Genomic DNA, 17,336 nt, shown 5'->3' with positions numbered 1-17,336 from the left:
TATTTTAACTAACAAACTCTCAATTTGAGGGGGGAAATGGAAAAACACTTTTGTTTAAGACACTTGTGTTTAAGCCTATATGCAGCTCCCACAGCCAGCCCAGCCTTTCTCAATTCTGGATCACTTTGATTTATTAATACTATTTATGAGAGCAACATACGGTAAGAAGAAGCTGATAGGTATTTAATATTGTCTGGCCGAATCGAAGTAGTTATTATCGTTTTTTAACCCAATTGATGCAAATATGCCTTGATTGTTGATCCCACATCTTGCGGGAGCCATTTCTGAATACTGGCGGGGTTGTCAAAATTTAAAAGTTCAGAAGTGGGCCTCAGCCTGAATCTCTTCTTCCATTTAACTTTTCTATTACAGGCCTTCTGGTCCATTTCCCCACATGGTTTTCACCCTTCTGGCCTCCTTTTCTGAAAGCAGAAATCTGTCAAAAGCAGTAAGAGTCTTGTAGTCCACCCAGGATAGTTTAAAAAGTAAAAGAATAAGATTTTAAATACTAAAACAAATATTTAAATTTTATTTAATAATATTTTAAAATTAAAATTTTAATTTATAAGTTTAATTATCAAATTTAAAATTTTATTTATTTAATATAATCGGTTCAAGTGAGTTTTACTTGTTAAAAAAGAAAACAAAACAAATCTCTTAATTTTTGTACTTTATGCTTTTTGTCATAGGTGAGACACTTTTTGACATAACTCTTAAATGATTTACAATATATATAGAGTTCTTTATGCTTCATGTTATAGGTCGGACTTTTCTCTGAAATGCAATATACAGAATTATATAAACTAGATATGGAAAGAATTTAATCCCTCTTCTTATCATTCAAACTATTTTAAGACAGTTATCTACTCATCTTGAAAATTCAAAATCTGACCAAATGCTGCCCCATTCTCATGGGAGTTGGGACTGTAACACTGTTAAAAAATGTTTAGAAGAAAGAAATGGATGGGGTCCTTGCTCTCTGAAAAGGGCACAAGGATACGTTTGAATAAATGAAAGAGATAGAGATGGAGATGGAGATGGCGCACTGGCATGTGCACATGACGTTGCAGTGGATACTCGTACACTTGTTTGAACGAAGAAGAGGTGAAAACTGAAATTATTTCTGGGGGATGTTGAATTGGAAAACTGGAGCAATTTTAAGAAAGTATTTACCCCTGTCAAATCCCTGTCTGGGGTCACCATCATTGTGGTGGGGGAGGGGGGGTGTTGGGTGGCGGGGGCGGGGCGCAATGGGGCCTTTGCTTAATAAACGAACAATTTTGAACTCCCTATTCATTGTGATATTGTTATAATTATATTGCCCAAGCGAGATTTCTGGCAAATTGTTCAGTTTTTCAGTTAAGTAAAATGGGAAAACAGACAGTATATCGTTTCTTCCCATGTTTTATTATATATAATATTTAATCATTTTTCATAGATTTTAAAGGTTTTGATTAATAATTTTTTCGGTTTAGATTTTGTGTGTAATCATTTGCAATTTTTATGAATTTTGTCACTGAATTTATGTAGAATAAATTTAAAATTGATTATTGGCATAGTCAGGTACCATATAGTGAAGTCAAATGAAAATGCGAGTATGAATCAAATTATATAGATAATGATTTCTAAAATTTGTATTCAATATAAATCGGTTCACAAGTTATCCGTTAATATTAATTTATCATTATTTTTCTTTTATTTTTATTATTTTAATATATTCTTTTTTTAATTTTTAATATTTTTCTCTTCAAGTGCATAAGTATTGTGTTGAAGAACAAAAATTTATCTTAAATTATAAAAATGTTTTTATAAATACTAAGAATTTTAACATTAAATACGGAATAAATATTTATAACAAAGTGTTTAATACTCATATTTTTTAAATTTATTTTCAACAAAACAATTTTTTTCATTTTAGGGTGAATTTGAGTTTATTTCATATTAAAAGAAAGAAAAATATAAAAAATTTGTGTTTAATGTGTTGTAAGTTTGATGTTGAAATAGAAAAAAAATAAATAGAAAAAAACGGGTGACCCACGGTTATATCTAACACACTTGTAAAAATTCATTACCTGTGAAAATGGGTCTAAAAATTTAAAACTCGTATCTATATTTAGATGTGTTATATGGGTGACCAACGCATTTTGCCACGTCTAATCCTGGTAAATAGGTTCATTTGTATTCAATCTTATTCATTTTCCCAATTGTTCAACATTAAACATTTTATATTACACCTCCAATCGAAGGATGAATTCAATTTATACAAAGCTCAAAAAAGAGCCAAATTTAGATTAATTTAAATTTAGAAGGCACAACTCAAGAAAAGTTCATGATCAATAAGCTGAATAAATTGAGCCTTAAATTTAATTTGGAAACAATTTGATTTTGAATTAATTCAAGTCAAACTCAAAAATAAATATTTAAACTGGGTTGAACTAAATTATTTCATGAAAACAAAACCAATCGTTAGCTCAAACTCAAATCAAACTCTATTTTATCTAAGTTTGAATTCGACTTATTTAGTCTGAATTATGATTTAAGTTTGAATTCAATTCGTTTGATCCAAATTATGATTTAAGCTATGATTTGAGTTTGAATAACTCTGATCAAATCAAATCCAGCTCATGCACGTCACTAGATCACATAGGTTTAATGTATTAATTAGCTATAATTGAGTAGATAAACTTCAAGTAATAGACGGTTGATTGAAGTTTAGATGCAAATTGCGCAACTAGTTTTGTCACATGTATGTTGGTTTTTTGTTTTCCATAGATTTGGTTATTTGAATTGAGATCCAAACACGGTCTTAATAGCAGTGAGTGTTGAGTCGTGTCTGAGAATAAGGCTTCAAAAAGTGATAATGGAGAGAACCCACTTCGAGGTGAATATTTTAAAGGCCTGAAAGTGGTTCATTGTCACTCTCACAATCAAACAGGGAAGACAGGTTGAAGAAGAATCATGGCTTGGTTTGATTTGTTTAATTATTTTGTCCACAATTAAATTTGTGGGAGACAACACTTTGTCCACCTTGCTCTCCTTAAACCCTACAAGTAATCCTCACTCAAAACTCATTACATTTAATTTCTTCTACTTGGCTCTCCAATTAGTCCACAGCTCAATCATACATGCATTTCCAAGAATCCCTTTGATCTTATACTCATTTCTCCAAATGCTTACCGTTTTAAAAGAATACTAGATTCTGTCATTTTCATAAGGGTTATTTTCCCAATCTCTTATTTTATATACATGTGAATTATGATGGCTTCGATTATCATATGTTTCTAAAACAAAAACTATTCATTGTCCTCACTCAACGAAAATGGTCGTGGAGGGACAAAGAGAGATCGGTAAGTCTGCCAAAAAACAAAGGAAAGAGACCAAAAACAAAAAAAGCATGAGATAGCGAAATTCACCAGAAAATGGTGATGGTTTCAAAACCCTAAAGAAAAATTGTTTATTTTTTAAACTTTCGATAGTTAAAAATTATTAAAATTTTTTTTAATTAAGAAAGAAAATGTGTTAAAACTTTTGTCCGCAGAGCTTTTCAACTTCATCACGTTCTTCTCATAATCTCCCAGTTACAACTGCCTTCATTCATTGTATCTTCAATTTCAACTTTATAAACTCATGTTTCAGCTACATTAGAGTGTTAAATAGATATTGTAATCTATTTATTCTTTTTTTTTTTTAAATAAAATTATAATTCTTTATTGATTTGTATTACAGTGGTATAATTTGTACAATTTTATGTTAATGATATAGAAAAGCATTCATAAAGAACCTTCTCCAGCAAACTCTTCCTTCTTGTTCAATCTTCTTCTGCATTAAGTGAAGCACTTCACACTGTGCTTTTGCTTTTCTTTGCCTGCAATTGATTCAAGATTATGATAATGGATTAGTGCGAATTTTTTTTCAAATATTGGGTCATTTATGTTCAGCTAAATGCAGAGAAAATGGAATTTAAATAAGGCCACATGACTATGTCCCACCCAAGGTTTGATGCAAATCAAACTTTTTACCTGTTAATTATCAAAAATTTAAATATTTATTCATCTGTTAAATTTTACTATATTATTGTTAAGGGCAAAATCGTTATTTCAAAATCTTATTTTTAGAAAGAAAAATCATTTTCTCACCTTAGTTTTAAAAACTAACAATTACCTCGTAACCTTAAATTTCTTAGGTTAAAAACTAATTTTTTTCTCTCCAGTCTAGGGTTTGCATAACCCCCATATTTTTTCTATTACAGTTACCCCCTAGCCTTCTAAAACATTTGAGTTTCACCCCCACTTTACCTTCAAATCGTTGCCAATGACCTTCCCCTCATCTCTAACATCTCCACCATTGAGCATGAGTTACTAGCATTCATCTCTCTACCATATTTTTGTTGTTCGAAGCAAAAACTAATGGAAATCAAGTAAGAGATCTTATTCTATTTAAAAACTAACTTTTTCCTCCCAAGTCTAGGGTTTGCACAACTTCCATATTATTTCTATTCAACTATCCCCCTAACATTCTAAAACATTTAAGTTTCATCCCCACGTTACCTTCAGATCACTGCTAGTGACCTTCTCCCTCCTTCTTCGACATTTCCACCATTGAGAACAAACCATTAGCATCCATCTTCCTACCATATGTCTGTCGTTCAATGCAAAAACCTATGGAAATCAAATAATAGATCTCGCTCAATTTAAAAACTAATTTTTCCCCCCAAGTCTAGGATTTGCACAACCTCCATATTCTTTCTATTGCAGCTACCCTCAACCTTCTAAAACATTTGAGTTTCACCCCCACTTTACGTTCAGGTTGTCATCGGTGACCTTCTCCCTCCATCTTTGACATCTTCATCATTGAGCACGAGTCATTAGCATTTATCTCTCTATCATATCTTTGTCATTCAAAGCAAAAAATAACGAAAATCGAACAAAATCTCTTACTCGATTTCAGATTACTTGGTGCGTCACACCGACAAGGGCACCAAGGAAGCTAGCGACGAGAACAAAATAATGAAATTTAACAGATAAATGATTATTTAGATTTTTAATGGTTAACGAGTGCGAAGATAGTTACACTAAACTTTGGGTGGAAATAGTAATTTGGCCTTTAAATAATTACATAATTTGTAGCAGGGCTGTTTGAATGCAGGGTCATCGAATGCTGCAGGAGGCTCCTGACCAAATATCATTTGACAGCTCATATCATCAAAATCTGCACATAAATTAACAAGCTTAATTAATTTAATTAAAATTCTGACGTCTAATAAGACTTTGAACAAAGGATTAGCACGTGGGGCTGTAACTATCGCTCAATTTGGAAGCTTTAATTTAACGAAGGACGTTCAAGTAAGTTCGTGAGCCGATGGTTTTCATCAAACAAGGGCAGCTTTTCGAAGATGATTGGTTTCATGGCGAATATTAAAGCAATTTCTTTTTCTGCAGCAACGTGGGGTGGATTGAGTTGCACTATTGATAGAAGAATTAGAGTTTCAAATGCACAAGTCTTTCTTTTAATTCTTTTGCTATAATTTTTACTTGAGATTAGATGGGTTGGGTCTACTTGCCGCCTCTGCCCCCTAAATGGGTTATCCATGGGACCTCCTTTGACATCATGAGCATTGCCTCCACATTCTACTCCTAGTGCAATTACTGTTGCTGATTCTACTACCAAGGCTTTCATACCCCCATATAAGAGGTTGGTCTCGGTCAATATCAATTTGATTTTCAATTGATTGGCGATGACATTAGTATGGTATCAATGAAATCATTAAAATTATATTAATATATATCTATAGGTTTTAAAACAGAGTCTGCAACTCTCAATTCACGCACCAATTTCACGAGAAATATGAAAATACTTTTCCACTAGTTTCTATATTGCTGTATGGAAATCAAGTTCTTGACATCCACGGCTCTTTATTTCAAAGACAATTGTGTTTCTGTCAAAATCATTGAATGCCAGCAGCAATAATGTTTAGGGTTTATGGGCTGTGAATACGCGATGCATTCTTATTGTGAGAAAAAAATGAAACTTACTAGGAACCATGTTGACTGGCATTCCAAATGATTCTTTGATAAACGTTTGAGTCGGCATTTTGCAAAGATTGGTGCACATCCCTACACAATTAGCCTGCTCTAGAAACCTGGAAATAAAAATGGAAAAAATTACAAATCTGGAGGGATGATCTAAGAGTGACATGATAATGAGGAATTAAAAAATGATTATTCTGAATAAAATTTGAAGAACTGTAATGTGAAATGTCATGATAGCAATGAAGAAGAAGACGCTCCAGCAACACAAAAATCATTGGAGCAGATTATTCCAGGCATAAAAGCGTTTTTTAAGTTGGTTTTGTGGGACCTTTTTTCTCGGTTAATTTGTAAGACTAAACTAGAATGTAAGAACAATTAAGATTCGTCTCACCTGCACTTTTTAATGTGAACTACATTCTTTTCTGTTCTTCCATTCACCTCTGATTCTTTCACCTGTAATTATCCATGAATTCGAAAGCATTAGATGCATTTGAACAGTCAATATTTACAAGGGTAAAAATTTTACCTGGCAGGGTCCTACTAGCCAAGCGAAAAACAGACTGGTGAAGACGGCAAAAAACTCTCTTGAGAATTTTGTTTCTGGGAACAACGTTCGCATCTGCTCTTCATCAACCAAGAAAAGAGTGAAAATTTCAGAAATGAAGCTTCAAATATCGCTTGTAAGTGTGGCGCAGATGAACAGGGAGCTTAAGTGATCCATGTTAACGATTAAAAAAAATGAAAATGAACTTGCCAATTGGAGAAGTGGACTTGGGATGGCTTTTTTAAGAGCTCGATTAACGAGCTCAAGTTGCTGGGAAGGATTGAAGTTTCGTGCAACTGCTGTAGTTGCCTCCACCAAGCTTTCATAGCCGGCCTTCTCGTTTCTTTTACCTGCATAGCATATATATATATATATGTTCATATATTTACCTCACGATATGAAGAAGAAAGCTGAAATGAATGAATAAATTTATAAACCTGTTGCATCTTGAACACATCGAGACAAATAATTAATCGCCATTTGCTCAAACCAGTTGTCATTATACACCGTCTTCCGCACAACCCCATCAACTGGTTTTATATAAATTTTTTGATGACGAAGATGATGATCGGTTGGCGGCCTTGCAAGCACCGCAACAATAATTGTACGCGAGCATTTTGGCTTATGATTTTGAGCTAGAGTTGTGGTGAACAGGTTTCTACTCATTTTGGCAGCTTCCATATTTGAAACTCAAATTCCTTATGCAGAGAGAGGGACGAGGAACAAGTAAAAGAACACGAGGGTACATATACAAAGAACATTTCACAGAAATCTCATGGCGATTATACTGAAGAATTTTTGGAATTTTGCACTCATAAACATTCCTTCTGTGAACTCAAAGATGCTTTTGCGTTTTGTTTCTGGCTTTTATGTTGTTTGTAATATATATATATATATATATATATATATATATATATATATATATATACATACACGATTTGACATAGATATACAAGTGGACTTCCCTGAGATCCCCCGTACCAATCCATTAATTAAGAAATTAGAAGTTTTATTTATTTATTTTTTAAGTTGAATTGTGACAGATACGTTTACTAAAATGAGTTATGAAAGAAAGATTAAACTGGGAAAATGCTTTTAAAAGTATTTTTTTATTAGGTTAGATGTTTTGATTACATCACATTAACTCTGCTACGGCGAGACGTTAATGTACAGAATCAAAATTCCTGAAAAATACATGGACTTTGGAAAAATAAATAAAAAATTATCATCATTTTAAATATACAAATAAATATATATTTTGTGTATATTATTATATAATTAAATATTATTTTAATTATAATTTATAATTATTAAACATTTAATTATATATATATTTATGTATTTAAAAATGATATGTTTAATTTTATTGAATGGCTAAAATATCGTTATTATTTAAAAGGTACAGGCAGCGGCAACTCAATGAGGCGAAATTTGAAAAGCTAGAGCTCAAAATTATGAACCAAACAAAACTAGGATCAGAAAAGAAGGGCTTCCTGGACAGTAGAAAACAAAAGTTCACATGGGTCAACTTTTAACAGCAGGAAGGGCTGCTTTCACCCTCCATAATCATGCTGAGAAGAAAAAAATATGCAGATATAACACATAAGAAGCAGACGTAGGATTAAAATAACGAGGGAACTAAAGTTAGAGCAATCAAGCAAACAACAATACACCTACCCTGAACAGAGATATTGGTTCCAGAGGACAAACCTAAACGTTAATCCATATTTACTAAGATATTCTAGAGAAACACTAGTAATAATAACACAAACCCAAGTCTAAAGTTTTAACCTACCTAGAGAACAGAGACATACAATAAAACCCAAGTGTTCTTCAGTGATAAACCATCCAGAGCCAGAGAAAGAAGTCATTCTTTGGCAGTTTTGTTTATGAGTGACTTGTGAATGTGAGGAATCACACCACCTCCAGCAATGGTCCCCTTGATGAGGGTGTCCAGCTCCTCGTCTCCTCTAATGGCCAGCTGCAAGTGCCTTGGAGTAATTCTTTTCACCTTAAGATCCTTGCTTGCATTCCCAGCAAGCTCAAGAACCTCAGCAGTCAGATACTCGAGGATTGAAGCTAAGTAAACGGCAGCTGTTGCCCCAACTCGACCGTTTGCAGAGATCCTTGATTTGAGGTGACGGTGAATACGGCCCACCGGAAACTGAAATTTATATTAACATGAAATTGTAAATATCCTTCTTCCGAGCTTAAAATAAAATGAAGCTATTAATTAGGGAAAAACATATTGATGTATAAACCCGCCTAAAGAGAATTTCGGTCAACAAAAATGGGCGAACTGCCTCATCTCAACCTATACAAAATTTTATTGATTTAATTAACCCACAAATTTTCTTTTGCCGAATTAACCACAGATCCATGCAAAAAACATACCATTTACTAAGTATACAGTATCATAAAACACTTACATTTTCAAAACTCAACTCCTGCGGCACCACAATCCAATTTTTACTGGAAATGATTTATAAAGAAAGGTCTTGGGACTAAACTATTTGCAAGTACAAACGTGTAAATGCTATTTGAACAAACTGAATAAACGTCTCTACTGAGTATTTCAACCCAGTGTATTTCACAAAGTAATATTGTTCAGGAGTCACTTAGCACCTTTTTTAAACCATTTAGGCGTAACAAGCAGCAAGTAAGCTACACAAAACACAAAATTTGAGCAGGTGAAGCTAGATTAACCTGAATACCAGCACGGGATGACCGAGAAATCGGTCTCTTCTTATCTTTATCTTTGTCTTTGTTAGCCGCCGTGGTCTTCGCTGCCAAAAGCCCCTTCCCTCCTTTTCCTGCCATATTTCACCTGCTTAAAAATTCAAAAACTCATTTAATTTTGAAAAAAAAAAAGACTAAAACTAGCTGATAAATAAGAGAAGAAGATGAAAAATATTAGCAAAACCTAGATCCAGATCTAATATAAATCTAAAAAAAATAAAAAATAAACTAAAACGCAGGAGGCCATTAAAATTAAGATCGAGATCTCAATTCTGTATAAACCCATAAGAAATCTAAACTAAAAATCTGAAAATTGAATAAAGAAGATCGAAAGGCGGATGAGGAGAGAGACCTGAGAAGAGATAAAATGAGACGAGAAGGAGAGTGAAAATGATGAATAGGATTTTATTTTAGTTGTTAGGTTTAGAGATTTAAATGCTGGAAAATCCAGAGGGCGGTTAAATTTAGGTGGGAAAATCCAAAATTTCGGAAATTCAAAATTTTCAAATTTACTATTATGTCCTTCATTTTTTTACCGATGTCACCTCACAGCAAAGCTGGCTCTAGTCTAGCTGAAGCTGTGATCTGTCGACACGTGAACCAATAAAATCTTCTTAGAATGGATAAGTTCAATAGATTTTAATTAATTAATTAATTGTTTTTCTTTTCCAGGCTGGAATTAATTATTTTCGATTCGTTAATTTCACACACAATCAAAAAAACATTTAAGTGATAATTCTTTATCTTCGTAAATTATTTTGTTTAACAGATTCAATATTTTATATATATATATATATATATATTTGTTCCAACATTGAATCTTGGTCGCAACTTTGTTCACCAATTCTATTAGTAAAAGGTAATGACTTTTATGTTTAGGTCATAAAAGAAAAAAATAATTTTTACTGGCTTATACCATTTTCTAAACTGAATAACATTTGCCATCAAAACTTTTATTAAATTTATTTTTCACCCTTTGTTTATATTAGTTCAAGAATTAATAATTATAAAAATTAAAATTAAAAAAAAAAAGTAACCAACCCCATTTGCCGTAAAAAACTAATTAAATGTAAACTTAACTAGATCACATCTAAGATAAAGAAATTTTGGTAGAATTACATCGAAATCACATTTGAAACCCTCACGTCTTTGTTGATTATATGAAAAAGTACTAATCAAATATTTTAAATATCTTTTCACCAATTTTTCTTTGATTATGGTTGACAAAATAAATTTGTATGTCATAATCATAACGTGTCAAGATAATACTGTAATATTTATTGAACGAGTGATACAATATGATGCGTTTAATTCAATTAAATTAAAAGAGTTAAAAAAGTCATGTCATACTTGATATGCTATATTGTCAATTTTTTAGATAATTTATTTTGCCCATGACACACTTGTAGAGGAAGGAGAAGTAGGTATGCATGATTGTGATGGTAGTGATAGTGAAAGAAAGAAAAGCAGGGAGAAGAAAAATTGAGCTCCATCAAGAAGCAGGATGACGATAGGAGGGAAGAATTCTATATGACTAAATCATAATTTGTCTATACATTAGGAGTACAAGTAATGTTAAATTTATAATACATATTATACAAGGTAAGGAAAATACTCTTTTAACCTTTAGGAGGGCAATAGTCTTTATGTGTACAAATAATTAACATAAATTTATTTATAAATAATGATATGTCAATTAAATATTATTTTATTTTTATTTAAAATTATTCAATTATATAATATCATATTATATATATAAAGTTATAATTTATTATTTATATATATATATATATATATATATATATATATATAATTGTATTGTATCATTAATGTATAAGATACATAGCAGCCGCGCAAAATTGTATACGCAGAAGAAGTTCTGAGAAGTGGCTTGGGCTAGAAAGTTTTTAAAATGGACCTGATGGGTTTTGTTAAATGGGCTTTAAATTATCCAAGCCCATATGTTAAAAGAACACCTGTCACTGTCAAAAACACCGAACTTTTCTTTTCTACAGTTGGCAACCGTTAACGTGCTCCATTTTGCGCCATTGGTCAAAAGCTCAAGTCTTCTGTCTAAACCCCTCTTAAACCCTCTCCTAAGAGCCTCGATCTCAATTAAAACTTTCTCGGATGCGTGAGATAATGGCGGCACTGTGTCATCTGTCTCATCACAGTCTCTCCGCTTCTAATTCTCCATAACGCCTTCGCTTCATGCACATTTCACAAACTGCTCCTCCCAAACTCCAGTGTCTGCCTCTGTCGTCATGTGGCGTTACTCAAACCAATATCGGACTTCAAAGCCGAAGTCTTGGTCCCCGATGAGCGTCAATCGGCTATATTTCCGACGTTTGGCGCGCAGAATGTGGAAGCGGTGGTATTCCAGAAGAAATGTGTGATGCAGCCGTAAAAATTGGTTAAGTACTGTGTCTTCACCTCTAAGCTATTTAAATCAGTGACAACTTCATATCTTGTAAATTATTGCTCAGATTGGTCAACAACAAATAGACCTCAAACAAACGCCAGAACATCATGTGAAAGCATCAATTTATGTGACTTACATACTCAGAAATATCATAGAAGTATTCAAAATTATGCTCTAAACCTATATGCTTAGTTTTCTGGTTTTTTACAATTCTTAATGTAGTATGGCAGGCATGGTATCTAATGTTTGTTATTACCCAAACCATTAAATGCATATGATTACTATATGATTTCCTGGATCATCTTGAACCTACTTGTGTTGCTTTTAGTTTATGACAACTGCCCAATCTTTGCATTTACCAGAATGCTATCTGTGTGAAGACTTTTGAACCTGCAGTGGGGCTTAATACCTTTCTCCTTTAGTTTCTCTGATGACATGGAGAGCAGACCTGAACAGAACTTTCTCCTTGCTTGAAGCAAGAGGGATGATCAATTTTGGTGACCTTATCATTGTTGTTTCATATAAGTAGCGATCAATTCAAGTGATTAATGTTCCCTGCATTGGAACATCTCCTACATTCAACTTAGACAGCAATACTTTTTTTTATCAGCTTACTTTTAAAGTAGGGCATGTCTATTCAGTCATTCATTCATTTAGTTAGCAAGTCATTAATATTTGGGCAGGGTAAAAGGATTCACCCCTACCAGGTGTTATTCTTTTTCAGCCCCAACATGCTGGGAACCATGACAACAATGAACAGCAGTAATAATTCTCTTTAGCATCCATGACAATAGGGTTTTCAAGTAGTCTAATTCTGTAACAGTAACATGAACTTTGCGGGTAGCCATATCTTTTGATTCTCTTAATTTGCCATATGTATATTTATATACAAATTTATTACTTGTATGTTATTAAATTGATGGGTAGTTGGTGGTATTAGTATGAGAAACATAGGATTAGTATGCTTGCCCTTAATACACGTATTAAAGCCAGGTACAAGTTTTTTCCCTTCAGGAACTGGATAACTATTTCTATTTACAATAAAATTATGCGTACTTACTTTATATACAAATGGAAATAAATTTGATATATATCATCATGTGATTAGATAATTTTGAATTAAATATAATATAACATTCAATCACATGATGACACAGATAAATGTGTATATATTTATGTACTAAAAATGAATATGTATCATATTGAATCTAGAAAATATACATTTAACCTCAAAAAACTGTAATAGATTCGGTAAGAATTACGTTTGATCCATGTATATGAGTTGGTTTGAATAGTTTGAGTATCAAAAGAGGAGGCTTCATATATAAAATAATACGAGTTCAAATCTCCTCTGATAATATATTAAAATCAAATTTTCAATACAATAGTTATGGAGTCAGCCATTAGACCTTAAAGAAAGATGGGTAATTGGTCATTCTCTCTTCTATCAACCATTATTTACAAAGCTACCCAAAGAAAGAAGGGTAAACTAGTCAACGCATGATTTACACTTCAATCAATGTTGTTGCACAAATTTTCCTTCTAGCTTCGCTCCTTGCCAATGAAGTTACAATGGAATAGGAAAAAAAAAAACACAGAATTCAAAAGAGATGGGCCTAATAAGATGGGACCATTACAAAGTCATGTCAGCTCATGTTTCTTAACAGCTAGTGAAAAATCAACTTGAAAAGGGCATAAAATCCTAAAAGGGTTAACCTAAGAGTAGCTTTTGCCCTACACCTAATATAGAGATAACACAAAAGGGCCTAGGGAGCCCTCAACTTTACTTTGTGGTTACCAAATCCATCCAACAAAAATAATTATAAATTATAAGAAATCATTATATAATTAAATAATTTTAAATTATAAATAAAACAATAATCAATTAAATAATAATATATTATTATTTTTATATATAATTATATATATTATTTAATTATATAGTTTTATTATCAAAAACTCCTAATATATTTCTAGTATTGTCACTAACAAAAACCAAGTACTTGAAAGTATAAAGGGATGAAAATGAAAAAAAAAAAAAGTAACAATTGCGTAAACATTACCCATCACTTGTCTGAGGTAAATAGATGTTTACGTTGAAGAAAAATTAGAGGAGAATTGAACATTTTCTTCTTGTGGGTCACATAGCGAAGAAAATTTGGTTGCTGTGATGATAACAAGGCATTTAGTGGGCGACAGGACAAGAGTGATTAATAGATGGGTCTCGTCTAGGCCAATTCTAGCAACAATTAAAAGAGCCCACTTTTCTTTTCCCTGCTCATCGACATAAAATAAATTTAATGCTACATGCTAAGCCAACAGAAATGTGAAAACCAGGGGCTTCAAATTATACTCTCTGAAATCAAGTGAAAAAATAAAAAACTTTTCACTTGCCATCCATGTAAGATAGTTTGAATCAGAAAAGAAATACTCTATATATAAAATTGTATAGATTTAAGTTTTTTTTTATGATATATTAAAATTAAATTTTTGATTTAACATTTATACGATTGGTTATTGGATCTAAAATTTATTCTATTTAATATAAAATTTATTCTATTTTTTCACTCGTTTGATTCGAGAACAAGCAATATAATATTGAAATATATCATTGATTGTGAAAAGCATGAAAAAATTATATTCGGTTGAAAATCTAAATTTTGTATATCCATAAGAATGGCTTCACTGAGGATAAAAAGATTTAAAAAAAAAGGAAGTCCACGGGCAATGTCTTAAGATAAGGTATAATTTATTGGAGGGTGTTTGGTCGTAGGGATAACTTTGTCCTTGCTTGTAAATAAAATTATGAGTATAAATAAATTATTTGAATTTATTTATATAAACTAAGATAATATTTTGTAATTAAATGATACGATTATTTATTTTGTTACTTTAAAATTATTATTCTATCAAATATTATCATATTAAATCGTATATATTATACAATTTATTTATATATATAATCAAATATTACTAATTCTATTCTATTATCCAAACCTTCACGGTGGCAAAAGCATCATTCTTTCTCATAATATCATTCGCAACACAAACTTCTTTTTTGAATTTTTATAATTTTTTGTCAATTTATTTTATTTTTTTATATATCCTACCTAAATTAATTCCCCTTTTATTTATACACTTCAATAATAATAATAATAATAATAATAATAATAATCAGTTAATTGCCACATAATGGATGAATCATGCACAATCTAGACAAATTAGAAAGTAAAATTCGACATTATTAACTAATTGAAGAATAATTGAAAAACAATCAATGGTTTTACTATTTATGATTAGTTGGGGGGAGCGGTATTATTAATTATTAGGTCCCTATTAATATTTTTAATCTAAAGTTTGCCATTTAAATTACCTACAAGAACCAATTAATTAAAAAATATTTTAAAATATTCATATAATAAGAGAAAATTCATATATATTGGGATTCAAATAATAATATATTTATATATTTTTAATTATAAATAATATGTTACTATATAATTAATATTATTTTATTATTAATTTAAAATTATTTAATCATATAATAATATATTATTTATATATTTAATTATATACTTATAATTTATTTAAATTTTATATAAAATTTAAGTGGGACCTAAATATTTCACTACTTTTTTTGGGCAGATACAGGCCTTTTTCTAGAAGGCCCACCACTAATAAGATTGGTCTCTTTAATGGGGCCCAAATTCTTTCATCAGTATTTTACCTTAATTCATCAAAGCAACAAATTAAGATTATCAAAATGTTGTATTTAAGTATTTTTCAAAACAATAATTACAAAAAAGAAAAAGAACCTACCGACTGTATAGTGTTATTTGACTAATTTAAAAAAAAAAAATGATATCACTATAATGCGATTGTCCATGTATATACTTCACACGTATATATATAATAAATTATTATTTTTTAAATAAATTTTTTTATTTAAATCTAGTATTTTTTTTTAAATCAAATTAATTATACCGATCAAATCAAACTTTAAATCCAATGACTATTCTCAAAATCACTAAATTAAATAAATTAAAATTATTTAATAACTTAAATTTAGACTCTCCTTTTTGAAAATTTATTTCTTTACCATTTAAATTACCTCTTAAAATAAGAAAATATATCACTAAATTAGAAAAAAAAAATAAAAAGGAATAAAGATTGATTACTACAATTTTTTATAATTTCTTTCCTTCAATGCTATGCAATTGTTGAGTTGATTGATGTAGATTTTGATAGAGAAATCCTTTTGAAAAAGAAAAATAGAATCACATAATATGGAAAAGATGTTTGTGGAGAAAAGCAAAATTCAATTATAATTCACATGTTTAATGGGACAGGGATAATGGCCCATCTAAGCTCCGACACTTACCACAAGTCTATAGTCATTTAATTGTAATTGGCTAAATTGCTTATACGAATTCGATGATTAAAACATCGAAAGAAATTTAGATACGTTAGAATAATAATTTAGATACACATTGATTAAATTTTGTCATCGTATAATAAAATCGGATAAATGTATATTCTATAAAGAATTTATATTATGAGTTTAATATAATTATTCAAAAATAGACTAATATACTCCGTATTGTAATTACTAATTTGGGTTATTCGTGTAGGTTAATATATACAGTTTTTCAAATCACAGATATCATGTGAAGATCATAAAAGGAGCCCATGTCCCTTTTATAAAATATCTTGGAAAATGTAACCTTCACTCATTCTTGGAAATAATCATCTGGCTAAGGTTTTTGTTTTCCCCCTCCCTCCTTTTGTCACAAAAAAGAAAGGAAAAACATGAGAAAATTCAAAGCATTTACCTAGTGAAATGGGATGCCCATGTTCCAATAGTTGTAAAGGGACTATTTTTCGACAAAGAAATTTTACTTTATATTGTGGACCTAAATTTCACACCCATCAAATCAATCAACTAAATATCCTATTAGAATTAATGGAGAAAACCGCGTCTTTTTATAGAAAAAAAAATTAAAAATATATATATAATTTTGTTCATATTTTAATAGAAATAAAACATTATATTACGCACGAAAAATTTTCTTCTGCTTATGTTTTAAAAAAAAAATATATATATATATATATATAAATTATAAATTAGAATTTGTCAAGTCCGAATTTTAAATAAAAAATTAAAAGAAAAAGAAAAGAAAAGAAAATTGAGTGCAATCATGTGAATTGATTATCTTCAAAAAAAAAACGCGTTTTTTTGAAACCATAGAGACCACTCAACTATTATTTTAATTTAATTTTAAATTTTATAAATTATTATATTTTTAATTTCATGACTAATTTAGCCTTCCACTTTAAGGTTTATTCCATTCATTCTTAAGAAGATGTTTGGTTTGGGTAATATTTTATTACAAAAATAGAAAGATTAACTTGAAGATATATTACTTTATTTTACTTAAATACCATTAAATATAATTATTTTAAAATATTTTTTATATTATTTGTCATATTAATTAAAAATAAATTTATTTTTATCTCAAAAAATTAATAAATACTAATATAATTATAATAAAATCAAGATTACATTGGTAATTTTTAAATACTTAGGGGGCGTTTGGTTTGG

General features: G+C 30.4%; 2 protein-coding genes across 3 annotated transcripts; both read right to left on the bottom strand.

Annotated features, from left to right (window-relative positions):
* Window positions 1-3,691: 3,691 nt before the first annotated feature.
* LOC123212216 (beta-carotene isomerase D27, chloroplastic) lies at window positions 3,692-7,441 on the bottom strand. The gene is made up of 7 exons (XM_044631295.1): window positions 7,011-7,441; window positions 6,784-6,923; window positions 6,556-6,648; window positions 6,421-6,482; window positions 6,033-6,139; window positions 5,116-5,208; window positions 3,692-3,865 (listed from the first exon to the last, which is right to left on the bottom strand). Exons 1-7 carry the CDS (start codon window positions 7,252-7,254, stop codon window positions 3,825-3,827), a joined length of 780 nt encoding a protein of 259 aa, XP_044487230.1. The 5' UTR covers window positions 7,255-7,441; the 3' UTR covers window positions 3,692-3,824.
* Window positions 7,442-8,169: 728 nt separating this feature from the next.
* On the bottom strand, window positions 8,170-9,745 carry LOC123210552 (histone H2A variant 1-like). Of its 2 annotated transcripts, none has more exons than XM_044628984.1 (3): window positions 9,665-9,745; window positions 9,280-9,400; window positions 8,170-8,737 (listed from the first exon to the last, which is right to left on the bottom strand). In XM_044628984.1, exons 2-3 carry the CDS (start codon window positions 9,391-9,393, stop codon window positions 8,441-8,443), a joined length of 411 nt encoding a protein of 136 aa, XP_044484919.1. In that variant the 5' UTR covers window positions 9,394-9,400; window positions 9,665-9,745; the 3' UTR covers window positions 8,170-8,440. The 2 variants fall into 2 exon arrangements, with proteins under 2 accessions (XP_044484919.1, XP_044484920.1); XM_044628985.1 differs by having other exon boundaries at window positions 9,280-9,403; window positions 9,665-9,680.
* Between the last annotated feature and the right edge of the window lie 7,591 nt (window positions 9,746-17,336).

Source organism: Mangifera indica, chromosome 3, assembly GCF_011075055.1.
Source record: "Mangifera indica cultivar Alphonso chromosome 3, CATAS_Mindica_2.1, whole genome shotgun sequence".
Lineage (NCBI taxonomy): Eukaryota > Viridiplantae > Streptophyta > Magnoliopsida > Sapindales > Anacardiaceae > Mangifera > Mangifera indica.
This window is presented reverse-complemented; position numbering and strand designations above follow the sequence as displayed.